The sequence below is a fragment of the Marmota monax genome, unplaced genomic scaffold, assembly GCF_021218885.2.
Source record: "Marmota monax isolate L192 unplaced genomic scaffold, Marmota_monax_Labrador192_F-V1.1 WCK01_AAM20220418_F8-fsc00148, whole genome shotgun sequence".
Lineage (NCBI taxonomy): Eukaryota > Metazoa > Chordata > Mammalia > Rodentia > Sciuridae > Marmota > Marmota monax.
Window position 1 is genome coordinate 2,236,291 of NW_026693034.1, and position 25,800 is coordinate 2,262,090.

At 39.3% G+C, this 25,800-nt stretch overlaps 1 protein-coding gene across 1 annotated transcript; it reads left to right on the top strand.

Annotated features, from left to right (window-relative positions):
- Rac1 (Rac family small GTPase 1) lies at positions 1–25,686 on the top strand. Its single transcript, XM_046453656.2, has 6 exons — positions 1–260; positions 10,675–10,746; positions 13,088–13,205; positions 22,543–22,605; positions 23,531–23,690; positions 24,018–25,686. Exons 1-6 carry the CDS (start codon positions 226–228, stop codon positions 24,146–24,148), a joined length of 579 nt encoding a protein of 192 aa, XP_046309612.1. The 5' UTR covers positions 1–225; the 3' UTR covers positions 24,149–25,686.
- Positions 25,687–25,800: the final 114 nt, after the last annotated feature.

Consider the following 25,800-nt stretch of genomic DNA (forward strand, 5'->3'; position numbering starts at 1 on the left):
GTGGAGCGGCCATTTCCTGTTTCTCTGCAGTTTTCCCCAGCTTTGGGTGGTGGCCGCTGCCAGGCTTTAGCTTCCAGTCCGCGGAAGGCGAGGCGGCGTGGACAGCGGCCCCGGCACCCCACGCCCCGCCGCCCGCAGCCGCGCGTCCGCCCGCCCGCCGCTTTCCGCGCCCGCCGTTTCTCGTCTCAGCGCTCGGCCGCTACCGCGGCCCCGCGAGCGGCCCAGATGCAGGCCATCAAGTGTGTGGTGGTGGGAGACGGGTGAGTGCCGGCGGGCCGGGGGCGGCGGGGTGGGCCAGGGAGGGCCGGGGGCGGCGAGGGCTGCGGGCTGCGCCCGGCTGCCGGGCTCGCGTGGCCGCCGCGGGCCTCGCGGGGCGCTGGCTCCCAGCCTCCCGGGCCGCGGCGCGGGCCTGGTTCCGGCGCTTCGGTGGGGGAGGGCTTGGGCGCTTCGGGCCGGAGGGAAAAGTGAACTCCACCCTCCGCTTTCTTCCCGGGCGGACGCCGCCCGCCCTGGTTGGCACGAAGATTAGGCGGGCTTGGAGGTGGTTGTCCCTTTTCCCCCTGGAGGAAGGAGTTCTTTTTGGTTTCTTCCTTCATCTCTAACCCGGAGTCGGTCCTGTTGGATGCCTGTTTGCACGGGCCACTTTGGCGGCCTCCAAACTTACTTAGGACCACCAGTTTGCTTCTGATTGGCACCTCTCCACTTTAAGGGTTCTAAAATGATCCTTTTCGTGGAGAAACTTAATTGAGATGCTATCTGTGAGGAGCCCGATCTGGTAGAGAAGGTTCTGAAAAGAGCCTGGTGTCATAAAGATTAAAAACAAACAAAAAAAACAAACAAGCCCAAACTTCCAAATGGACCTTCGTTTAATGCATTAGGTATGGCTGGAGCAGAACGGGCTCCGTGTGACTCTAGGCTTTTCTTTTCATTACTGTCCGTGGTGGTTACAGGCCCTTGAGGAAGACAAGACTTGTCTTATTCGTTCCCCCCCCCCGCCTCCCCCCGTATAGAAACAAGAATCTCAGTGTAATCCAAGCAAAATTGCGCATCTGAGCTTTGCTTGTGTAGGTTAGTGTTAACAAGGAAGCTCGGAGAATTACTAGCAGTTTCATGAAACTCAGAATGCAACTGGTACGTTGTGAAGTTGAGTAAAGTCGAAGGACAAGTTCTGGCATCCCGTTAATTTTTGGTTAATATTCTCCAAACTTAACTTTAACATTGATTTTACTTTTATGCTTCTAAATGTATTTGTTGATTTTCAACTTATTTAGATGATTCTAGGTTGGACATTTGAAATTGTTTCTATAACTAATTGAGATGAAAGGCAAACAACTGATATTTGTAAGATAACCAGTCTTTGGGATTTGCCCATTTACTGGCTTCTATGTATATAACTAGAAATTGTAAGGTTCACTTAATTTGAATGTATATGTGACTTTCTTTAACTTTTTGAAAGAAAGCTTTACTCTGTCACTTGGAAAAGATGTTCAGTTTTATAGTGAATTATTTTAGATGAAGTTTTCTTCTTTTTGCATGTCATATAGTTATCTGAACTTCCTTTAAAAGTTAAAAATACTGAATCCGTAGTGGCATGGGATATATAAAAGTACTACATACTAGTTTTTTAAAAGTTAAATTGGCTAGTTGCAGTGGTGCAAGCCTGTAATCCCACTTTATCCCAGATACTTAGGAGGCTGCTGTAACCCAGGCTGGCTTGGGCAATTTGGTGGGACACAGTCTCAAAAAGTGCTGTGGATGTAGCTCAGTGGTAAAGCCCTCCTGGGTTCAATCCCCAGTACCAAAAAATAAATAAAATAAAAAGTTACTGCTAATTCAGTACTCAGTCATACTATGTGATGTTATTTGAAGAATTCCAAGACTAAAATCTAAGGAGAAATCTGGTGTGGTGGCACCCAGTGGTTCAGGAGGCTGAGGCAGGAGGATAGCAGATTCAGAGCCAGCCTCAGCAACTTAGAGAGGCCCTAAGCAATAATAAAAAGAGCTTAGGATGTAACTCAGTGGTTAAGTGCCTCCAGAGGCACTTCTATTCCTGGTATCCTCCCCCCCGCCAAATATATATGTATGCACACAACAGTTACATTTAATTTAATTAATATGAGCAAGTCATGGACCTGTAATGTCTTGTTTTGGCTCCCCAGCTCCTGTTGCTAGGTATCAATCCAGGGCTTTGAATGTGTTAGGTAAGTGCTCTAACCACTGAGAAACACCTCCATCCCTGTATTAGCTTTTTTTTCCTTTTTTTAAAAAAATTTTTAGTTGTAGATGGGCATGATGTCTTTATTTTATTCCTTCGTTTTTATGTTGTGCTGAGGATTGAACCCAGTGCTCACCCATGCAAGATACGCCATCTGCCACTGAGCCACAACCTTAGCCCTAGCTTTTTTAAAATACAGTCAGATACTTGTTGAATGCCCACTATGGGAACTATATCCTTCCTTAATCCCCACCCCACCACTTACCTTGACCATATCACTCATCCTGAAGAGATGCATCAAGGGAAAGGTAAACAAGATGCTAAATATTAAGAGCCTGATAAGTGCCTTACTCTTTGCTGAGTGCTTAGTAATCTCCAGTTATTGTTGTCATTGTTACTATTGCTCTTTTTATTACTGGAAGACTCTGAGGGAATATGTAGTTCCTGCTGTGCATAATGTTGCAGCAACCTAGAGAGGCGGAGGTGGAGGATGGCAAGTTCAAGTCTAGCCTCAGCAACTTACCCAGACCCTGTCTCAAAATAAAAAATAAAAAGTACTGGGGATGTAGCTCAGTGGAAGAGTATTCCAGGAGACCCTCATACTGGACACCAGAAAGCCACAGTTCCTGGCTTTTTTTTTCAGTATGATTTTTAAGACTGCATTTGACATTTGGTATTGACTAGTGATATAGCTAAGTGATGTAAATGAAATGTGCCTTTACAGAAGAGTTTAAGCTGTGTTATGTCAAGGGATAATATGTAGCAAACATTATTTTAGTGAAAAATCTAGGTACGTACATAATTTTCACACCAGAAATATTTTTCTGCTTTTAACCAGATAATATTCCTGATATTATAGTTTGAATATTTTTATTCAGAAATTGCTAATTATAAATATGGGCCTAAATTTTGTGGGGCTTAAAGCTACTTAATGTTGTAGAATTATAAACAATTAAAAATAATAAAATCAATGAAGGCAAACTGATTGAGGTTTCACAAATTGCAAGCTTTCTTTTTTTTAATATTTATTTTTTAGTTGTAGTTGTAGTTATTTTATTTATTTTTTTTATGTGGTACTGAGGATCAAACCCAGGGTCTTGCACGTGCTAGGCAAGCGCTTTACTGCTGAGCCACAACCCCAGCCCCAAGCTTTCTTATTTAAGGAATTATAAACTATGTTATAACTGTATTATAGTGAGAATCATTTAGCTTGTATTCTTTTTGTTTTCAAATTTTATTTATTTTTTTAGTTGTAGTTGGACATAATACCCTTATTTAATTAATTTATTTATTTATAAATTTTTTGATGGGTCTTTATTTTGTTCATTTATTTATATATGGTGCTGAGAATCAAACCCAGGCAAGCACTCTACCACTGAGCCACAAACCCAGCTCCAATACCTTTATTTTATTTATTTATTTTCATATGGTGCTGAGGATGCACGTGCTAGGTGAGTGCTCTACTGCTGAGCCACAACCCCAGCCCTTAGCTTGTATTCTTTTGGTATATAATTTCCTGTATAGCAGTAAATTGGCATTGGGTATAAAATATGAGATAGGATTTATTTTTTAAAGATAGTCTTTCCTAGCACTGGGGTTATAGTTCAGTGATAGAGCACTTGCCTCACACGTGAGGCACTGGTTTCGATTCTCAGAACCACATAAAAATAAGTAAAATAAATATATTGTGTTCATCTTAAAAATCTTTAAGAAAAAAAGGTAGTCTTTCCTGAATGTAGGACCTATAATTTTTATTTGAGGGGGACCTCTGCCCTAAGATTGATTGTCTCTTTACTTAGGTAAGACAGCATCTCACAACTGTTTTGAAATTTTTTAAATAAAAATTGTTTTGATGCTGGGGATAGTATATGCTTCACCACTGGGGTATACCCACAACCAAAAACAGTATTTAATAGTGTTGTTTTAACTTTGGTTGACTAGAAGGTGGAGGGTGAATGACTTGAAGACCTCATACAAAATGATTTTTGGTTGGGCCAGTGATCTGTGCGCCACAGTGTCTGACTTAAGACATAGCTGCCTAGGTGTTTTTTTTAGTTGAGTGTGATAAATGCCTCTTGTGACATCATCTTTATAAGAATGTGTGCCATTTAGTATTTCCATTGAACTGTGTGATAGCATGAAAAATGAATTTCAGTTCTTCATAAATTGTCTTGGTGTGTTTTGAGGTTTACTTTTTATCTTCTTTAGTTTTGACCTGTTATAAAGGTATTTGAATTCTCTGCACTGGCTTACAAGCTTAGATTTAATGTATGACTGATAATGGTTGGCAAAATTATATATAATAATATTCATTTTTTTTTTTTAATACAGGACTGGGGATACAGGCACTTGCCTAGTATGCCAGAAGCCCTGGGTTCAATTCCCAGCAATGTGGGGGTGTGGAATGGCAGTACTAGTAAAAGTGGAGGAGTATCAGGAAGCCATTTTGAGAAACCTTCAATCTGTCATAATCTTCTCTTTTGCATTAGTCATTTAATATCTTAGTGCTTCCTACTTTTTCACCTCTGTATCACAGATAGCTCTGTCTTCTGATTGTAGTCTTCCTAGAGGGAGATGTTTTTATCAGGAGTCTTGTTATCAGTGTAGTTATCGCATGTCATCAGAAGGAACATTTTTCCACCAACAGGTTAATATGAAAAATTTCAAGCATACAGAAAAATTGAGTATAGTCAACACCCGTATTCTCACCACTATAATCTGTAGTCAGTATTTTACTCTATTTGCTTTCTCACATGACATCCCACTAACAGGGGATTTAATAGAGGAGTTGAAGGAGAATGGAGTGGTATGCAGTTAAGATATTATTTTTGAACTCTGTATCTTGAGCTCACTCATATCTGCTACACCATAGTTGGACTTGATTCTAGAAGGGTGGATTGGAAAAAAATCTGCTTCACACTTCAGTATTCATTCTCTCTCTCTCTCTTTCTCTCTCTCTCTTTTTTTTTCCTTTCTCAAAGACACAACTGTTTATTTAGGAAAGTAGAGATATTTAAGGGATAATGTAGGCTGTGTCAAGAGTGAGAAGTTTTTGAGATAAAGCAAGAAATACACATTCAGGAGAGAATGTGGGCCTTCTCCAGAGGAAGAGACAGCCCATAATTCAACAATTCATATGTAGTGTCTTCAGCCTTGAGTGTTTGAGAAACTTTAAACAGAATCTTAATTTGTATGTGTGTGTGTTTGTGTGTATGTGTGTGCACATGTGTGTGCGCTGCGCTGGAGATTGAACTGGGGTCTCACACATGCTAGGCAAGTACTGTCCCATTGAGCTATATCTCCAGCCCTGGAATCTTAATTTTTTAGGGAGCCTCTAATGGTGATAATGGCTAGCTTTCTGTTTTTTGTTTGGTTTTGGCTAGCTTTCTGTTCATTTGCTGTGATATTCACTGTTGGAAACAGAACTTAAGATTTCAGATTGGGTTTTGTGTTTTTGTAACATTGAACTACTCTCTCTTTTTTTTAATATTAGTTGTCAATGTGCCTTTCTTTAAATTTATATGTGATGCTGAGAATCGAACCCAGTGCCTCACACATACTAGGCAAGCGCTCTACCACAGAGCTACAACCCCAGCTCTGACCTACTCTTTTTAGAAATAATTTTTTTTGTAGATGAACACAATACCTTTATTTATTTTTATATGGTGCTGAGGATTAAACCCAGTGCCTCACACTTTCAAGGCAAGTGCTTTACTACCGAGTCACAACCTCAACCCCTGAACTACTCTTACTAGTTCATATTTTTTTCTGTACATATTCTCTTTAAGCATTTGTTGTAGAATCCCCATACCTTATTTCTCACTGTAAATTGAGGCTGAGGCAGGAGGATCTTGAATTCAAAGCCAACTAAGTGGGAGTGTAGACAACTTGGTGAGATCCTGTCTCTAAATAAAATATTAAAAGGGCTGGTTATGTGGCTCAGTGGGTTGAGTGCCCCTGGATTCATTCTTCAATATTAAAAAAACAAAACAAAACAAAACAAAAAACTAAAACAAAACTATGTGCTTTTAGATGACATTGCATGCTCTTTGTTTTGGTTTACAGTTGTCCTTGGAAGAATGTTTTTTTCTTTCCTAAGATCAGTTTACCTTAAAAAGCAGTGCAGAAAATTATTTATGCTTCCTAGATCCCTTTAATTTTTTTTTTTTTTTTTTAGTTATAGATGGACACAATATCTTTATGTTGTGCTGAGGATCAAACCCAGTTATCTCAGACATGCTAGGCAAGTGCTCTACCTCTGAGCCACAACCCCAGCCCCCTCCTTTTATTTTTATTTTTTTAATGTGAGGAAATTGCCATTGTTTCGTAATTATTGATTTTATGTGCTTTTAAGTTGTGGTTTATAGATTGCAAGAAATAATAAGGTTTGCAGAAAAAAAAAGTAAAACATTCTCTTAATGGGAAAGTGAAGAACCTAACAGAATGTACGTTATTGGCTTTAGTCAAATACAGGTTTAAAAAACTGTAATGTCGTGCGTGAACTTGGAGAAATCCAATATAGAACTGACATGAGCTTTCTCCCTGCAGGCCAATCCAGGTTCATTTTCTAGAGTGATGACATCTTTCAAAGATTAAAAAGAGGTTTAACTGAGCAGTTAAATATATAAAACTGGAAATTCCAAAGCAAAACTTCCAGAAATTCTACAAGAGCCTGTCCACACTGTGATCCAACATGGCTGACATTCTTCATGCATTTATGTTCAAGTTGTTTTGCCAAGTGCAGATGTTGACTCTGACCTCTAGAGTTGATTTATATATGTTTATATATACATATATGTATGTATATATAAACACACACATATTTAGTTGTAGTTGGACAGAATACCTTTATTTTATTTATTTTTATGTGACGCTGAGGATTGAACCCAGTGCCTCACATGTGCTAGGCGAGCATTCTACCTCTGAGTCACAACTCCAGCCTCTGATTTATATTTTTATATATACAAGGAATAAATAAACAAAAATTTCAATTTTTTTGTTCTTAATAATTAAAAAAAGGTAGGGCATGTACTTATTTTAAAAATCAGAATTCCACAATTTAATCTTTTTCGTAAAGATTTATAGATTAGTGGCTCCGGAGACTGAGGCAGGAGGATGAGAGTTCAAAGCTAGCCTCAGCAAAAACAAGACACTAAGCAACTCAGTGAGCCCCTGTCTCACTTTGTAAAATACAAAATAGGGCTGGGGATGTGGCTCAGTGGTTGAGTGCCCCTGAGTTCAATTTCCGGTACCCCCCCCCAAAAAAAAAAAAAAAAGAACATAGATTTGTAGCCAATAATGATAGATAGTAAATTATCAGCCAGTATCAGATTATGCCAATATCTTTTTTCTTTTTTGGTACTGGGGATTGAACCCAGGAGTGCTTTACCACTGAGCTACAATCCCAGTCCTTTTTATTACTTATTTTAAGACAGAGTATCAAATAGTCCTGCCTCAGTATCTTTAGTGACTGGGATTACAGGCCTGCACCAGTGTGTTCAGCAAGATATTTTATCTTAAAACATTTATAGTTGCTTGTCTTAGACATTAAGTGACAAGAATTGTTATCGTTTTCTACACGACATTTGTCATTTTGAAAAAGGGTTTATTTATCCTGGCCTTAGACTCCACTTTCTTTCTCAACTACCACATCCAAACCATGGCCAAACCATGATTGTTCTGCTTTGTGTCTAAGTAGCTCATGAAACAGCCCGTTTATTTTCACCCTACAGTCCCTCTCTGTGGTCCAGACTACCACAGGTGGTTCCTGGAACACAGCAGCAGCTTCCTTATTTTCCTACCTCATGTCACACCTTCCTCAGTCCTCTTTCCGCAGTGCATTTGGATATTTCTTGGAAAATCGAATGCATTCTTGGCAGTTTACCTTCTCTGGCTTGTAGGCAGGATCAGTCCCACATCTCTTCTTAAGGAGATGACACCTCTTCAGATTTTCCTCTACCACTGCCCCCATATTTCTTGTTAAGTTATGCTGGGCTTTGTTCAACTCTGGGCCTCCCCATCTGCTGTTGCTTTGTTTGCCCATTCTGTCTCCATTCCTCATAAGTTTTTAGCATACATTGCAGCCTTCTCTGTCTACCCCGAAGACAAGGTTAGATTTTTTTCTGTGCATTCCCAGATTAGGTTAGATTTTTTGCTGTGCATTTCCAGAGCATTTTTACTAATATCATACTGATGATGATGATTATTATTGAATTATTATTATTGAACCCAGGGCTTTGTATATGCTAGGCAAGCACTCTAACACTGAGCTACATCCCCAGCCTCATACCAGTACTTCTGTGTAATGATTGTGTTCTTCATTTTTTAGTTTAATAAGTGCACATACTCTGTGAGGCCTTGTTCAATGAAATATCTTTGGTGCCTAATATACTTCTTATAGTACACACTTGCTATAAATTAAAACTGAATTTATGCTCACAATAGTTTGCTGAATGAGTTGGTAGTTTTGCATCTGTTTGATAAACACAAAAACTGAAGCATATAAAGAAAGTTGGAACTTGCCAAAAGATTGGAACCACTTAGTGATAGTTGGTTCTGGATCTCAAACGCAGGCTTCTGACTCTAAATCTTTTGTCTCTTGCTTATATAGGTTCATTTGGAAAGTCTAAGCCTTTTACAAAATGTATGTCCAATGAGTCATTTCTATTTAGGAAACCTTAGAAGTTGGAAGTTACCTTCTGATGATGTAATGTTTGATTGTGAGATCTTTGGGGTGGAGAGTTCCAACTTCTGTTAAGCCCTTAATAATGTTAGGAGTAAAACAAGTACTGGCAAGACCGAATTAGCCTGTAATCTGCCCTTGTTGAGACATTTTCACTTTAAAACTTTAGAGTGTGAGGGGGAAAAATAGGAAAGCACTAAACTTTCTTTATGGTGAATCCATTTATGGCATTTGGGATTGAACAGTAAAAAACTTTTAAACCAATACCATAGTGAACTCTTATCATCTTAACTTTGGTAAACCAACAGAAAACAGCAAGAAACTGGGCTCACTATAGAGGACATTTGGTGAATTGAGCCCTTAGGAAAGCCCTGAAGAAGTCAACCTATGAATGCTGTAAAACTCCAACCATGCCCCTGCACAGTGGTGCAGTGACCTTAATTTATTTTTGTCCATTGATTGGTTTGTACTGGGGATTGAACACAAGGCCTTGCACATTCTACACAGTGTTCTACCACTGATTACATACCTAGCCCCTTGTAAATTTTATTTTGAGACAGGGTCTTGCTAAGTTGCCCAGACTGGCCTCCAACTTGGGAGCCTCTTGAGTAACTGAGATTATATGTGTGCTACTACACCTGGGCTAGGAATCTTAATTTTTATTTTTATTATTATTTTTTAATATTTATTTTTTAGTTTTTGGCAGACACAACATCTTTGTTTGTATGTGGTGCTGAGGATCGAACCCAGGCCGCGCGCATGCCAGGCGAACGTGCTACTGCTTGAGCCACATCCCCGGCCCCAGGAATCTTAATTTTTAGAAATATTCTCTTGAGGGCTGGGGATGTGGCTCAAGTGGTAGCGCGCTTGCCTGGCATGTGTGCAGCCCGGGTTCGATCCTCAGCACCACATACAAACAAAGATGTTGTGTCCGCCGAAAACTAAAAGAATAAATACTAAAATTAAAAAAAAAAAAAAGGAACATTCTCTTGAAAAACATTTCAGGTGGTTGGGAGACTGAATCACCACTTTGACTTTTGCCTGATGGTTTACTGGTAATATTGATCCAGTCTGTACCCATTACCAGTTGTACAGGTGGCTCTTTTGCCCTGAATATTTATTTCTACATGGTTCTCTTTTACTTTCTCTTTGTAACTGTTTGGGAACTTTACACTATCATCTCTGAGCTATTAATTAATATGTGTAGACTGTATTGTTAGACCCTGTTTTTAAAAGCTCATGACGTGGCAAATGCATACAGATAAATTAATGTGAGAACATTTGTGTATGATGGTTTTTAACTAAAAGCTCTGGAGAAGAGTCAAAACTGAGGGAAGCCTTTAGGAAGTGGGTGGGAGTTTGAGCTGTGTCCCTGAGGGATGGCAAAATAAGTTAGTTCTTACAGAAATAACTGCATGTATGTTGCAGGGGCAAGCTATGTTTGCATTAGTATTAGTGAACTAATACATTGAGTATAGAACTTAAAACTTCTTGTATGAAAGGCTTGTTCACAGAAGATGTTCACAGAAGAAACTTTTTTTAAATTTTAAAATGTTCTTCCTTTTGTAACTTCCTTTTGTAATTTGTACAAACAACTGTACAAATATTGACTATTGGTGCTAATACCACATAACCTTAATAGAACTAGATGGATCCAAAATCTTACCTTTCTGAAAAAATGCTGGTTTGTTTGGATTTCTAGAAATTATTTTAACAGAACAAAGAAAACTATAATTATGTTCATGTCAACTAAGCAATCTTATTTTTCTCCTTTTAGAGCTGTAGGTAAAACTTGCCTACTGATCAGTTATACAACCAATGCATTTCCTGGAGAGTATATCCCCACTGTGTAAGTATCTTCAGTTATACTTGTATTGTCTGATATGTTTTTTTCTGATTTTTTTTCCATTTGTTTTGTTGTTAACCCTATCTTAATGCTCGTATATGTGGATATAATTTGTTTTCCTCTCAAACATTGTCTGGGATTTAATTGTAAGTATTTTGGACTTTTAAGAAATACCTGGTCAGTTTAATATAGTTTTCTCACATGATGGAATAAACACAGCCTTGCTTTTCTAATTTTTAGATACTCAAGAAAACAAAGTTAAAATTTAGTGTGAGATATAGCACTTGGTAGTAATATAAAGAAATCCAGAGCTAGACAAAAGGAAGCTGACCAGAGATTGGTCAGAGAACAATTCTTGTGAATGTAAGAGTTTTGGATAAATTTGGCTCTATGGGAAGTGGAACATGAAGTATTCCATTAGATTTTAATTGGCTTTTTCTGACAAGTCATCCATCAGTTGGTTCTAGGTCACTGTTAAGTTACAGGCTTCACAGTTGAAACCAGGTAGGATAGAAATGGCCATTGGGCTGCATCTTCCCCAAGGGCAGCAGAATTGGGTGGGGAAGGAAAAGTGCTTTTTTGTTTCAGTTGTAGTTGGACACAGTATCTCTATTTAAATTTTTATGTGGTGCTGAGGATCAAACCCAGCGCCCCGCACATGCTAGGTAAACACTCTACTGATGACCCACAACCCCAGCTCCAGCAAAATGCTTTTTTGATGTTGGGTTACTAGAGAGTTTCAAGTAGCCAAGCTTCACTGTGGCCCAGTGAGTCTTGTGCATCCCAGTGAAGGCAGAGACACTGTGGAGAGGAACGCCTTTAAGTCCCGCCCTGCTCAAGCACAGCACACTGCTTAGGTGCTCTGTGAAAGTGCCATCGAACAATTTAAAGTATGTAAATGGTAACACTCTGTCCTAGTTGTCTTGTATTTGTGGTGGGAATTTATCTATGCATATAGATAGAGCTTAAATCCCTAATGATTATTGATTTTGAAGTACTATACCTGATTATACCACTGGTCCCCCTTTTTTTTTTTTTGCCTCGATGCAAGAATATTATCTAGTATTTTTTTTTTCCCCGTAGGCTTTTTTTGGCTAATGTTTGTAATTAATTTTTGGTATAGTATGAGGCAAGCATCTGATTTTCCACCCATGCCAGTGGGGGGAAAATACAATACTGTTTATTGAACATTTATTGAATAATCTGTCCTTTCCTCATGGAAGTACAATTACCACATTCATTTAACCTACTTTGCTACCAATAGGGGCCATGGGCACTTCCCAAACCTTTTCTTTATAAAAACAAGTTAGGTCATTAAATTCTGTAAATTATATTGGGAGCTTGCTTAGATCTCAACTCTGCTCTTGCAGTATAGTAAGAGGCATGAAGTATTAAAAGCATATAAAAAGTAAATCCTTGACTTTTATAGACTAATAATGTATTAGGGTATTTGTCTTGGCTTAAATTGCAAAGCTTGAAAAAAATCATAAAGCCCTTATTTTTGTTTTAATTATCTATGATACCAGTAGCACTTTTTAAATATCTGTCAGCCTATAAGCCTTTTTTCTCTGTTGCCTTTTCCTATAGTAACTAATTTGTGTATAGTAGCTTTAAGTTATTTTAAACATTGATGTGACCAGGTGTGCTCATTTTGAAAACAGGGGTGGCTTCTAAAGTCAGGTATGTCTTGTTACCACTGTACTTTGGTTGCAGGCATGGATGACCAAGACTGTACCAAGTATCACTCCATATACTCAGATGTGAGGGCTGGAAACACTTGTTGAAAATTATAAGACATGTACATGAAAAACCCCACACGTGGGATTTGAAGGAGGAACTAATTCCACTTTTTCCTGGGGAAAAAAGTCTTAAAACTTTCTGTTTATTTTATTTTTTAAATTTATTTTTTAGTTTTAGGTGGACACAATATTTTTATTTTACATTTATGTGGTGCTAAGGATTGAATCCCGTGCCTCGTGCATGCTAGGTGAGCACTCTACCACTGAGCCACAACCCCAGCCCCAACTTTTTGTTTATTAAGGCAAAGATTTTTTATTGCTGACAGAAATTTGTTTCACTTAAATTTAGTAGTTTGTCCTTTGTTTCTCAGGCATTTTTCTTTCTCAAGTGTGTGTTTAGTTGGTTCCTCATACATTTCAGCCAGCCTGCCTGCCATTCTCTCTCAGAGCTCTTTCTCCTTTTGCTTTTGTGGTCATTTCCTGGCCTGGCAGTATCCAGGTCCATTTGCTGCCTTTTAGCAAACCTTCTATGAGATGTGAGGTGCTGCTGGGACAGTGACTTTGATCCTTTGTCTGTGACTAACCACTTTTATCTCATTCTATAGTTTTGACAACTATTCTGCCAATGTTATGGTAGATGGGAAACCTGTGAATCTGGGCTTATGGGATACAGCTGGACAAGAAGATTATGACAGATTGCGCCCCCTCTCCTATCCACAAACAGTAAGGACTAAACTGAATTTTAAAGTTTTATTCTTGAATGTTTTATTAATGCATATCTATGGTTTGCTTATTTTGCTGTGATTTGGGTATATTGAGTAATAGCACTCAATATAAATTGGTTCCCTACATGCAATTCAGATTTTTACTTTTTGAGCATTACCAGTTATTTAGCCTTGTGCATTTTACATTCTTTCATTTAATTTTATTAGGCTTTTTTTTTTTAGCTAAAGGTTTTATCTTTAATTTATAATTCATTTTTGGTATAGTATAAGCAAGCATCAGACTCCCCTCCAAGTGAGGGTAAAATATAATACTATTTATTGAATAATCTGTCCTCTCCTCATGGAAGCAGAATTACCATATTTATTAAACCTCCCCCACTCATAATAAAACTGGTAATGTTTTTATTGTCACAAACCAGTTTTTAATAGCAGTTAGTTTGAAGATGATTTGCTTTGGGACAGTTTTTCACTACCATATCAAATTAAGTAGTTAAGATTAAGGTCTCTTTAAACCACATTAGTAATTAATCAGGGCTTAATAATTTATTTTCTTATAAAAAATATAATTCTTTGACTTTAGACCTAAATCTTTTCCATGTAGATTGAGGTTTCATTTTTATAAAATGGGTCTGCTGTGCCAATCAGAAAAAAATTTGTTTTGCCTCTCTATAAAACAACTAAAAGATTAAAAAGTGAATTAGAGCAGAAGCTGGCAAGAACAGTGGGTACTTAAAGAGGAAGCAGAGCAAATTCCTTGGGTTCAGATCCTGCTTTTCCACTTCCTAGCTGCTGTGTGACCTTGGACAGTGTCTTCTCTAGTTTTTGCCTCTTTGTTTCTTGAGTGAGTTAATACATGTAATGTACATAGAAAATTCTTAGCATATTGTACACACTCTAGTATTAACTGCTATTTGGATTCCTCTTCATTCTTATTGATACAATTTGATCAGTCTAGAGGCTCATTAGGTGTAAGTTGTGTCTTGGTGAGTGTCATTTTCTGTGAATGTGCTGGACAACCCAGTATTGGCCAGGAATCCAGGATGGGATCAGGAAGAGCTTAGAGAATGATCATATTTGAGCCCTGATTGGTAGGGTAGACTTAATTGACTTAATCATTACTTTTCTTTCTTTTTTTTTTTTTTTTAATTGAGTGTTATGTATTTAAATTTTTTTTTTAGTTGTGGGTGGACACAATACCTTTATTTTATTTTTTTATTTTTATGTGGTGCTGAGGGTCGAACCCAGTGCCTCACACATGCTACTGCTGAGCTACAACCCCAGCCCAACCATTATCTTCTTAGATCTTGTTTTTTAAAACAAACTTACTGTTTAGTGATAGTTTTAAGATCTTGAATACAGACAGCCTTTTCCCTCTAACCAACAGTCTCATGCATTTTGTTTCTAGCTGGAAGTATTGCCAAATACAGTCTAAACTATGTAGTTTTTGCACATTATACTTTAGCTGAATTTTAGTTAACAGTGCTAAATATAGTGTGGGAGGTTTCAGTTGGGTGGTTTCTCAGTTAAATCTATAGCTAAAAATTAAATGTGATTTAAGTATTAAAAATCAGCCCATAAACATAAAATGGTTCAAAATCTTAAATATCTTGAAAACTATTCTGTAATCAGTGAGTGTTGAATCATTCCTTTTTTGGGGGGGTGTTGAACTCAGGGGCACTCAACCACTGAGCCACATCTCCAGCCCTTTTTTGTATTTTATTTAGAGACAGGGTCTCACTGAGTTGTTGAGGGCCTTGCTAAGTTGCTGAGGCTGGCGTTGAACTTGTGATCCTCTTGCCTCAGCCTTCAGAGCTGCTGGGATTAGCGTGCACCACTGCGCCTGGCAAATCATTCCAAATTTTAAGTGGATTTAAAAATAGTGACTGGTAGAATAGGAATATCAACCCCTAGATAATCTGGAAGAGTGTGGCATCATTTCTGAGAAATGAGAGCCACCCCACTGTGACTCAGGGGATATAGGATAGGGCAAGGCCATTTTCTCTGAGGGAGTCACTTATAGCAAGTCAAAGGTGACTTGGCAAGAGTCCCATTCTGCTGAGAAGCACAGATAAGGTGAACTCTCAGATTGAAGAAAGCTATGTTGTTATGTTAGAGGCCTGAAATCAAAGGGGGTGTTGCCATGATGGGGCTTAAGACTAAACATTTTAGGTCTTGACTATGTACATCAGTGGACTGTTTTCCTATAAAGTACTTGAGTAGGAAAAAAGGAATAAGACAGGGTTCTTGCTCTCAAGTAACTTTCAGAAAAGACCCATAAACTGACTGCTGTGTAATACATTTGAGGAGGGTGAGTGGGGGTGCTTAAGGAGCACCTGACTAGCAGTTAAAGATATGCTTGTTTCAACTCCTTTTTGCAAGGAAATGATCTTGGGAGCGCAGGGGCAGGCCCAAATGGTTCGGTACCGGGGCCCAGATGTCTCATTACTTTGAATCACTTTTTACCAAGAGGATTTGGCCTGGGAGTTACAGGATGGCACCTTGTTGTCTTGTTGGTAATGGGGAAACCTCTCAACCTAAGTGTGGAATGGAACTTGATCTCTGATTTTGGCTCTTTGGACTGCAAGGCTTTTTATGTGGCTTACCCAAGACTTCTCAAACCCATTCCTGAAGGGCCAGGTTGAAGATTTCTTATTTAGGCCACACAAAAAAGATATATTATGCTTTTCGTGTTATTTAAAGTTGGCATCTTCTCTGTTGTATAGTTCTATGTAACTAAATCTTGTCTAAACCATTAATTTCTACTTTGTTCTCCAAAAGATAGTGAGCAGCTAGTCATCATTTTCAGCTGAAGTTACCCTTCAAATTATTTTTCCAAATTAAATAATCCTAAGGGCTTTTCTATCCTTCAATAAGTTACCTATATTTTTTTGCAAGTTCTGCATGCTCATATAGGTAGATCAAAGTAATGCTCAAATCCAACATCTTGTATTTCACTGTGTGGACTTAGTGACAGGAGTAGGAACATGAATGGTATGTCAGTATCATAAGGCTTATGCCCTGTTGGTGTCTGATCCAGCTGATGTAGCCTGTTTGCTGAGATGGTAGGCCTCTGTTTAGGTCAGCCCTCCCGTCACCTTTTTTTTTTTTTTTTTTGCTGGGAATAGAACACATGATTTACCACTGAGCTATATCCCCAATATCCTGTTCCCACCCCACCATTTTGAGACAGGGTCTCAACAAAGTCTGGATGAACTTGTGATTCTCCTGTCTCAGCTTTTTGAGTCACTGGGATTATAAGTATGTGCCACCACACCTGCTTGAAGGTTTTAACCCATTAAGTCCCAAGTTTTCAATTCTGCAAACATAATAAATATTTACACATTATTTCAAAATTGCCCAAGTAGTATATTTTTTGCTTAGTTTAAGGTCTTTTTTATTTTTTTGCCTTTTGACTTTTTATTACTCAAGCTTCAGTTTTTAATTATTACTTTTTAAAAATGTAGGTTTCTGACTCTACTTGTCCCTTCAACATAGCGGTTTTCTGTCCCTCAATAAGGAAAGCATGCTTGATCCTGTCATGGGCATATTTAGTAAGCGTGGACCCACTGTAGGCCTTGCTGATATATGAGTTTTTGTTTTAGAGATCTCGTAGGTCTCACAGCACATACCCTTGAAATCTGCCTGGGCACACAGCACGTGCAGATTTTGATGCTTTCCCAACCTTCTTTGTATAAAGGTTAACGATTCTAATACCAGGGGTTTGGGACAGCCTAGTTTTGTTAGAGGCTGTATTATAGGAGAAGCCTACAAAAGTATGTCAGATGCATTCTGAGTCTGTCTTTGGAAGGACTGCCAAGATTAAGGAGTTTTTGAAGCTTAAAGTAGGGGACTTGCTCACCACCAGCCTTCCTCTTTCTCCCCTTACCAATCCTCATGCCAGTTCAAAGAACTATTTGGTTTAAGTTTTTGTAGGTGGTCCATATCTGGAATGAAATTAGAATAATTCTCATTTGCCTTTAGAAGAATTCTCAAGAATTCTGTGTTGAAAGAATAAGTCTATTGATTTTTATTTGAAGTAAAGAAGTGAATTAAAAGCATTGTGGTAAACACTGGAAATGTTGTTAACTTTTGTCTCTAAGGAACAACCTCACCAAATCCATAGTGGGGCTTGGAATTGAGTCTTACTTTGAACCGCATTGTTCATTTCAGTAATACAAGTCTAAATCCAAACTACACACAGAACTAGGAGGAAGACAGGAACACAGCTCTGCACAGGAGCTTTTAGTGTTCAGTGTTAGAATTGTCAGCTCTCAACTCTGGCTGTGTCCTGGGAAAAACTCTCAAGTCTGGTCTGTTAGGCATGTTTCACAGGCAGGTGCCTTTTCTGTATTCAGGCTTCTGCAGGACTTGTCTGTAAGAACTTACGTGCAGCTCTTTGAAGAAGTGCCTGTTGCTGACGTATGCCAGTGACAGCACATGAGCAGGCCTTTATGTTAGGGGACACTTGCTAACATTTCCAGCTGCATGGGAATGTGTTAAATTCTTGTGTGTGCTCTACAGGTAGAAGGAACACCTTTGTGGCACCCTAGTGGGTTAATAGTGGGTTAGACTGCTGCAACATTGGATAAAAGAAAAACCATGCTTTATATAGCTGGGAATATTTTGGGGCGGGTATGGTTACAGGGATTAACGAAGGGTGCTTAACCACTGAGCCACATCCTCATCCATATATATGTGTGTGCGTGTATATATAAATATATATATATTTTTATATATATTTATTTTAGTTGTAGTTGGACACAATACCTTTATTTCACTTATTTATTTTTATGTGGTTCTGAGAATCGAACCCAGGCTCTCGCATGTGAGGTGAGCACTCTACTGCTGAGCCACAACCCTAGTCCCCCCCCTTTTTAAAAAAAATTTTAATATTTTTTATTTTTTGGTAGACACAACATCTTTGGTTGTATGTGGTGCTGAGGATCGAACCCGGGCTGCACACATGCCAGGCGAGCGCGCTACCACTTGAGCCACATCCCCAGCCCTAGTCCCCTTTTTTATATTTTATTTTGAGACAGGGTCTTGCTCAGTTACTTAGGGCCTTGCCGACTTGCTGAGGCTGGCTTTGAGCTTGGAATTCTCCTGCCGCAGCCACCCGAGCTGCTGGGATTACAGGTGTGTATCACCATGCCTGGTTTAGCTGGAAAATTTTGATTTTTTTTCAAAAGGCCTCAGCCTTCATTAGTTGGGTCAGTGTCCTTCGGCTACAGGTCATTAGGAACACACTTATAGTTAAGCAGAATTGGGTTTCTTACTTTTTGCCATGAAAGAGAAATACCTAAAAACTGGGGTGAGATTTGCTCTTGTGCTGTATGGTTGGGGGAGTGGTAGGGCTCAAAAAGGAAGTTGTTGTTTGTGGATGTATACCATCAGGAGCAGGGTAATTCTGCATTGGTATATTTTGATCATCTAGTTGGTGGGGAGATGAAGCAAAACTAAAGCTATGGTGGAAGAATGTAACTCATTTACTAGGAGCTTGGATGTTTAGCAATTTTGCAGTGATTCTTTTGACTTGTCTGCACTTAGACAAGATTATAAGTTTGTCTTTTTCTTTACTTTTGGTCTCATTTCAGTGTGGTCACATGGGGCCTTGTCTGATATTGGTGTTCTGAGAAATTGTTACATTCAACAGGCCCACTGTGACAAAGCTGTTGGCGCCAGGCTACTTCCTAGGTGTTGGGCTGCTTCTTTTTTTTTCTGGGGCTTATTTTCTTAGAGGTTCCACAGTGATGACACATGTCCAGCTTTTTTTAGTTCTGCCTTTTCTCTGTCATGTATGTATATCCTGGTCCTTTCTTTGCGCATAAAATGCCTGTATTAACAAAAAGAAAATTTCACACACTTGTAATCCTAGCTAATCAGGAGGCTGAGGTAGGATGATTGCAAGTTCGAGGAAAGCTTGGGCTGATTAGTGATTCCCTGTCTCTAATCAATCCCCAGCCTTTGGCTGGGGATTGATAAAGCACCCATAGGCTCAGTCCTCAGTACTAAGTTGAGGGCAGGGCAGAATTCCAAGACTGACGGGAAAAGAGAATAAAATGAAAGAAACAATACTGCTTTTGGAGTAGTGAGATTTCAGCCATGCAGATGTCTGCCCAGTCACATTCTACCAAGACCAGCCCATCAGTGTGGACTGTACTGTAGACAGGCAGAGGAGCAGCTGGTGGAATTGTTCTGTCTGTACTTTTGACCAGTGAGGAAGGGAAGTGGCTTGTGATAGGAGACTAATAAAGACATGGAAGACTTGCCACTTTCTTAAAAGGCATGTTGGGCGTCTGGTATAGTTGGAAACATCATAATGATCTGAGGAAAGTATTAGTGTTCAAGTCACAGGAAAGATAGGCCAGGACTAGAGGTGTTCTAACAGCCACGTGACTTGTGAAGAAGGAAAGTGAGAGACCTTGAAAGAGCCAGGTATTCCTAAGGAGTGCTTGCTGATGGTTCAAGGACAGGGAAAAACAGAGAGCCAGGTTGACCAGCACAACCTCACATGCCACGGTGTTAGGAAAGTAGAGTTGGAAGGAATAGGTGGTAGAAAGTAAGTGTCAGAAGCACCAGACATGTTTTCTGAAAGCTATATTTAGGCTGGGGGAAGAAAAAGCAACAAGGAAGGAACAGGCAGATGGTGCAGTGTTCACATAGGAGGGGAACTGGAACTGCTTGGCTCCTGTTGTGCATGTCCCTTATCTATCAAAAAAGATGTTCTTAAAAACTGAAAAGGGTACAACAAATGTGATTAGATGGTATTTTGAGTCTGTTTTTTTGTGTGACTGATCTCAGCAAGTGTGGATCACAATGAATATTTGGCCCCTCATCAATTCCTTCAGAGGACAAATCTTTAAAAACAGCCCAAACATTAAATCAGGAGGGTTAGGGGAAACAAATATTATCTTTGAATTATAAATTAGAGAATCTTGAGTGAGATGAAATTAGAATAATTCTCATTTGCCCTTAGAAGAATCCTCAAGAGTTCTGTGTTGAAATAATAAGTCTATTGATTTTTATTTGAAGCAAAGAAGTGAATTAAAAGCATTGTGGTAAACACTGGAAATATTAACTTTTGTCTCTAAGGAGCAACCTCACCAAATCCACAGTGGGGCTTGGAATTGAGTCTTACTTTGAACCGCATTGTTCATTTCAGTAATACAAGTCTAAATCCAAACTACACACAGAACTAGGAGGAAGACAGGAACACAGCTCTGCACAGGAGCTTTTAGTGTTCAGTGTTAGAATTGTCAGCTCTCAACTCTGGCTATGTCCTGGGAAAAACCCTCAAGTCTGGTCTATTAGGCATGTTTCACAGGCAGGTACCTTTTCTGTACTCAGGCTTCTGCAGGATTTGTCTGTAAGAACTTGCATGCAGCTCTTTGAAGAAGTGCCTGTTGCTGACGTATGCCAGTGACAGCACATGAGCAGGCCTTTATGTTAGGGGACACTTGCTAACATTTCCAGCTGCATGGGAATGTGTTAAATTCTGGTGTGTGCTCCACAGTAGAAGGAACACCTTTGTGGCACCCCAGTTGTTTTGTCTGACTTGACCATTGTTGAACTGCACTGATGGAATGAAACCTTTGGCCAGGTTTCATTGAATGATTCAGTGGTGTTTGGCATCAAAGATGTCTTAGGTTATTAAATGCTTTTGGATCCCTCAGGAGGGTTGAGCTGAAATTCTGATGAAGAATAAATAACAGGTTACGTTGATTTTTTTTTTTTTTTAAATTTTCTTCAGTTTGTACTGAACTCAAACAAAGTTCTCATACGTTACTAGGTTGGAGACACGTATGGTAAGGATATAACGTCCAGGGGCAAAGACAAGCCGATTGCCGTATGTAAGACTTTCAATCGACTTAAGCCTCAAGCTTTATCTCTTCTCTCATTTCACTTAGTTTTCTTAGGAATTCTTATTGAACCTCAAGTTCCTTTTGCTTGATGAAAAAAGCTTTCATTGGAGCGTGACAGGTCACTTACCAGCTTGATTGAAGCAGTTTCTGAACTGCTTGCTTCCCTCCTTCCAAGTGCAAGGAAGGGTTTGTGAGAGGGCCCCTTCTGGGCTGATTAGAGGAGGTGGTGTGAGAATCCACCTGGGAGCTCACAGGGGTGGCTTCATGTTGAGCCTGGGCAGGACTAACCTTGCTGCCAGAGCATTCTCTCTTTGCTGTGTTGTCCTGTGTGGTGTGCTGTCTGGGTGGCTGTGCGGCACTGGTGAGCTAACCCACTCATGCTTTGAGATGGTTGCAATCAACTTGGATGCTGGGGTGCCCTGGTGATTCTTGGACAAGCTTGTGCATGAGCCAGTATTTAAACAATGTTATTCATAAAAAAGCTGTTGTATGGGATGTTTCTTTCCTTTTCAGGTACAAGATAACCAGCTGGATGGTTTAAAGTGCTAGCTTGGGAATTGTATGCATTTCAAAAGCAGCATAATTGCGTTTTTCTAGGGATATGTTTTATAAACCTAGCATTTTAGAAACTCTTGGGCATTTTTTATACAGGTAAATATTTGAATTTTACATTATGTGCAGTATTAGATGGGAAGAAAAAGTCAAATATTTTCTGTTTAACCAGCAATTCTCTTCAAGTATTTACTCTGCGCTGCTTTTCCTTTGCATCTCTATTTAGCAACAGCTGCCCTGGGGGCAAGTTCTCCAGAGGCCCTGATTGTGCTTGAGAGTCTGTGACTGTATCTAGGTGGTTCTCAGCTAGGAAAATGCTACTTCCACACTTAAACTACCCTTTGTTGGAGAGGGAAGGGTGGGGACAGCAAATAAGCCAGCCACTATTTTGTGGCCAGGGACTGTGACAGCAGTTTAATTGGAACTCAGTGATAATCTAAAAATGTTTGTACTTAACCTGCATTAGAGAACGTAATGAAAAGCATATTGTTTGTAGCTAATGTTTTTAAAATTGACTCTGCTTTTGGGAAACTGAGAGATCAGATTTTACAGAAGTATTGGAAGAGCACTACTGTACTTTTTTTTGCCTGTTTATAACAGATAATTAGGTCTCCAGTTGAGAGTTAGGGAAAAGAGGCCCCCTGGGGGTCTGATTTGATGCTTTCCCAGCCTCCAACAGCTTTCAGTATTTTCCTTCTCCCTTCCTTTCTCATAATTCACTAGTTGCTTGATGTGCTGGTTCTGATTTGGGAGTCGTCTGACAGACTGGTGGGGTGAGTGGGGGGAGCTGGCCTCTGACATCAGCTGTTGGTACCAGTAAGCACCGCACCTAATGATTCATTCCCAGCAGCCTTTAGGAAGCAAATCACCTTCCTCATTTTAAGGTTGTTTTCTGAATGCTTTCCTGTTTCCTTTTTGTAGGATGTTTTCTTAATTTGCTTTTCCCTTGTGAGTCCTGCATCATTTGAAAATGTCCGTGCAAAGGTAAGTAGGATTTTGTTTTGTTTTTTCTTTTGGTATTGAGGATTGAATCCAGGGGTGCTTTACTACTAAATTTACCTCCCTAGCCCTTTAGTTTCTAAATTTTGAGACAGGATCTCACTAAGCTGCTATGGCTGGTGTCCAACTTGTAATCCTCATGCCTCAGTCTCCTGAGCAGCTAGGATTATAGGCATGTAATACTTATTTCTTTTAAATATTGGAAGGAACAATAAAAAAATATCATTTAGTGCTATGAATTTTCAGTTATTCAAATTGGTCTTAGTGATTTTATTTCTTGGGAACTTTATCAGGTTTTTTATTATTATTATTATTATTATTTCTTTGTGGTGCTGGGGATTGAACCCAGGGCTTCGTGCATGTGAGACAAGCACTAACCAACTGAGCTATATCCTTAGTCCCGTAATCAGTTTTTAAGCAATGCCTTTAGGATATAGATTTCTAAAGCTTCAGGTCTCATTCAGAAAATAAAGAACATCTTTGGAGTCAGTCTAATGACCATTTCTTTTTGCTTGATACTTGTCAATGTAGTCAAACAGGAGGGAGAGAGACCTTTTTGTTGTAATAATCAGGGACATTTTCAGGGTGGGCAATGGTGGCAGAGCCAGAGTACTCCACTAGGTAGTTTGTGTATTTTTATCCCTGAACAGGTGATGAATTTTCTGAGATGATCCTAAGAATTGGATGTTTTCCCCCAAATAAAGTGATTTCCTCTGATTTTTTCCTTAATCCCAGGAGTCCTGGCTTACTAAGATTATTTCTTACAGTTCTTTCAGGCTGAGCTAGAAGGTGTGAAGGACAGGCAGCAGCTGAAGTGGGGTGGTTGGCACAGTTTGGCACCTTAGTTGTAATTTAGGTCAAGGTCATCTGTGGAGGAGAATGGTACAGACTTTGTTCTTTTCACATCTAGTGGTATCCGGAAGTGCGACACCATTGTCCCAACACTCCTATCATCCTAGTGGGAACTAAACTTGATCTTAGGGATGATAAAGACACAATTGAGAAACTGAAGGAGAAGAAGCTGACTCCCATCACCTATCCACAAGGGTTAGCCATGGCTAAGGAGATTGGTATGAAATCCTGCATTTTCCTACCTGATCTGCATGTCTTTTACTCTAGTGAGAGGCTAGGGTTCAGTCTGGGGAAGTAGAGAGAATGTATTTTTCCTGCTTAGGGTTGGCTTACTTTTGGGGAACCAGCAAGGCCCTTCTAGGCCTTAGTGTTAGTTAGCCCTTGGGAGGTGGAGGTGGGGTTAGAGTTGGCTCTGCAGTGCCATGTCACATCAGCAGAAGAAGGTGCAGGGTTCCAGGGGAGCAGCCTTTTGCTGCTGTCCTGATCAGGAGAGTCGTGTCGTGCCATGCTGAGTGTACATTGCTGTGTGGCTGTGTGTCTCGTAGGTGCTGTAAAATACCTGGAGTGCTCAGCACTCACACAGCGAGGCCTCAAGACAGTGTTTGATGAAGCTATCCGAGCAGTTCTCTGCCCACCTCCTGTCAAGAAGAGGAAGAGAAAATGCCTGCTGTTGTAAATGTCCAAGTTCCTCGTTCTTGATCCTGCCCCTTGGAACCTTTGTATGCTTTGCTCAAAAACAGTGGAGCCTTCGCACTCAATGCCAAGTTTTTGTTAAAGATTAATTTTTCCATAAAACCATTTTGAACCAATCAGTAATTTTAAGGGTTTGTTTTAAGTGTATGAGTTCAAACTCACATTCTATTAAAATTTAGCCCTAAAGTGACAAGCCTTCTTAAAGCCTTATTTTTCAAAAGCCCCTATTCTTGCTCAGATTAAGAGTTGCCAAAATACCTTCTGAACTAAGTTGCGTTGAGCTGAGAACACCGAGCACTAAACTGTTGGGAGACCTTTGTCTAAGAAGACTGCGCTTCTGAAGTCAGGAGGTGCAGACGCTTTCCGAGTAGTTTGAGATCCTGTGAAGCAGCACAGCCTCCTTAATGATGAAATGTTGCCGTTTAATGCATCAGTAACTTATCAGCCCATGTTCACCACGTAACTGTACTGTATGTCGTAATGAAATGAGTATAACTCAGCTCTTTGGATAAGTTTCTGATTTCATAGTGAGTTTTTTTTTTTTTTTTAAATCAGTCGACTAGCTTTTGCAGAGACTTTGAACAGAACTCTCATTCACGTGTTTCCTCTAATGAAGTATTCTGTTCCTAGTCGTGGGTGTGCTGGGTGGAGCGTGTGAAACACGACGTGATCAAAGGATGAAGACAGTATTTTGACTAAATATAAGTGGAGATTAATTTACACTACATTGTACACAGAATAATTCAACTGAATAAAAAAGTGTCACGGGTAAAGATTTTTAAAGATTAATTTCTGTCAAATGCAGTAGATGAAGAAAGGTCGGTATTAAGTGTCTTTTCTTAAGCTTCTCCATTTTCCTATACTTGCCATCCCTCCCGGAATTGGGCATTTAATTCACTTTTGAACGGCCATTCCCATAGTTGCTAACTTAGTAAGTGCTTTTCTTATAGAACCCCTTCTTAATGAGCAATATGACTTCTACTTGTACTATAAATCTTTCTGATAATGCATTAGTTTTTTTGTAGGTTAGTAAAAGTGCATTCCTGTTTTCATGTTACTTTATTCAAAGCTAATAAGTGCTTTCCTTAGTTTTCTAGTAACTAGGTGTAAAAATCATGTGTTGCAGCTTTACAGTTTTTAAAATATTTTAGATATTCTTCAACTATGAACCTTCTTAACATCACTGTCTTGCCAGATTACCAACACTGTCACGTGACTAATACTGACCCTGTTTACCACACACACACACACACACACACACACGGACACACGCTTCCTGTTGTGGCTTTGCCTAATGATGTTCCTTTGGGTCTGTGAGGTTCTGTAAACTGTGCTAGTGCTAAGAATGTTCTGTACAACTTAAACTCACTGGCAAGAACACAATGTTGGACCTTTCAACCACTAGAACAAAATTTTTTAAATTGACAGTTGCAGAATTGTGCAGTGTTTTTACATTGATCTTTTGCTAATGCAATTAGCAGTATGTTTTGCATGTATGACTTAATAAATTCTTGAATCATATGACTGGTAATACTCGAATTTTTGAGAATTTGATGAACAAGCTCCTAGTGTGTTTGTCTCACTTTAAAGTGGATTTTAAAATCCTGGATTGCTAGGTTTTCATTTTCACACTGG

Excerpts from the sequence above, each read along its gene's own strand:
- Rac1 (XM_046453656.2), top strand. The coding sequence starts at position 226 with ATGCAGGCCATCAAGTGTGTGGTGGTGGGAGACGG. Across the intron at positions 13,206-22,542 it reads CCCTCTCCTATCCACAAACA|GATGTTTTCTTAATTTGCTT; the intron begins GTAAGGACTAAA and ends TCCTTTTTGTAG. Across the intron at positions 23,691-24,017 it reads AGCCATGGCTAAGGAGATTG|GTGCTGTAAAATACCTGGAG; the intron begins GTATGAAATCCT and ends TGTGTCTCGTAG.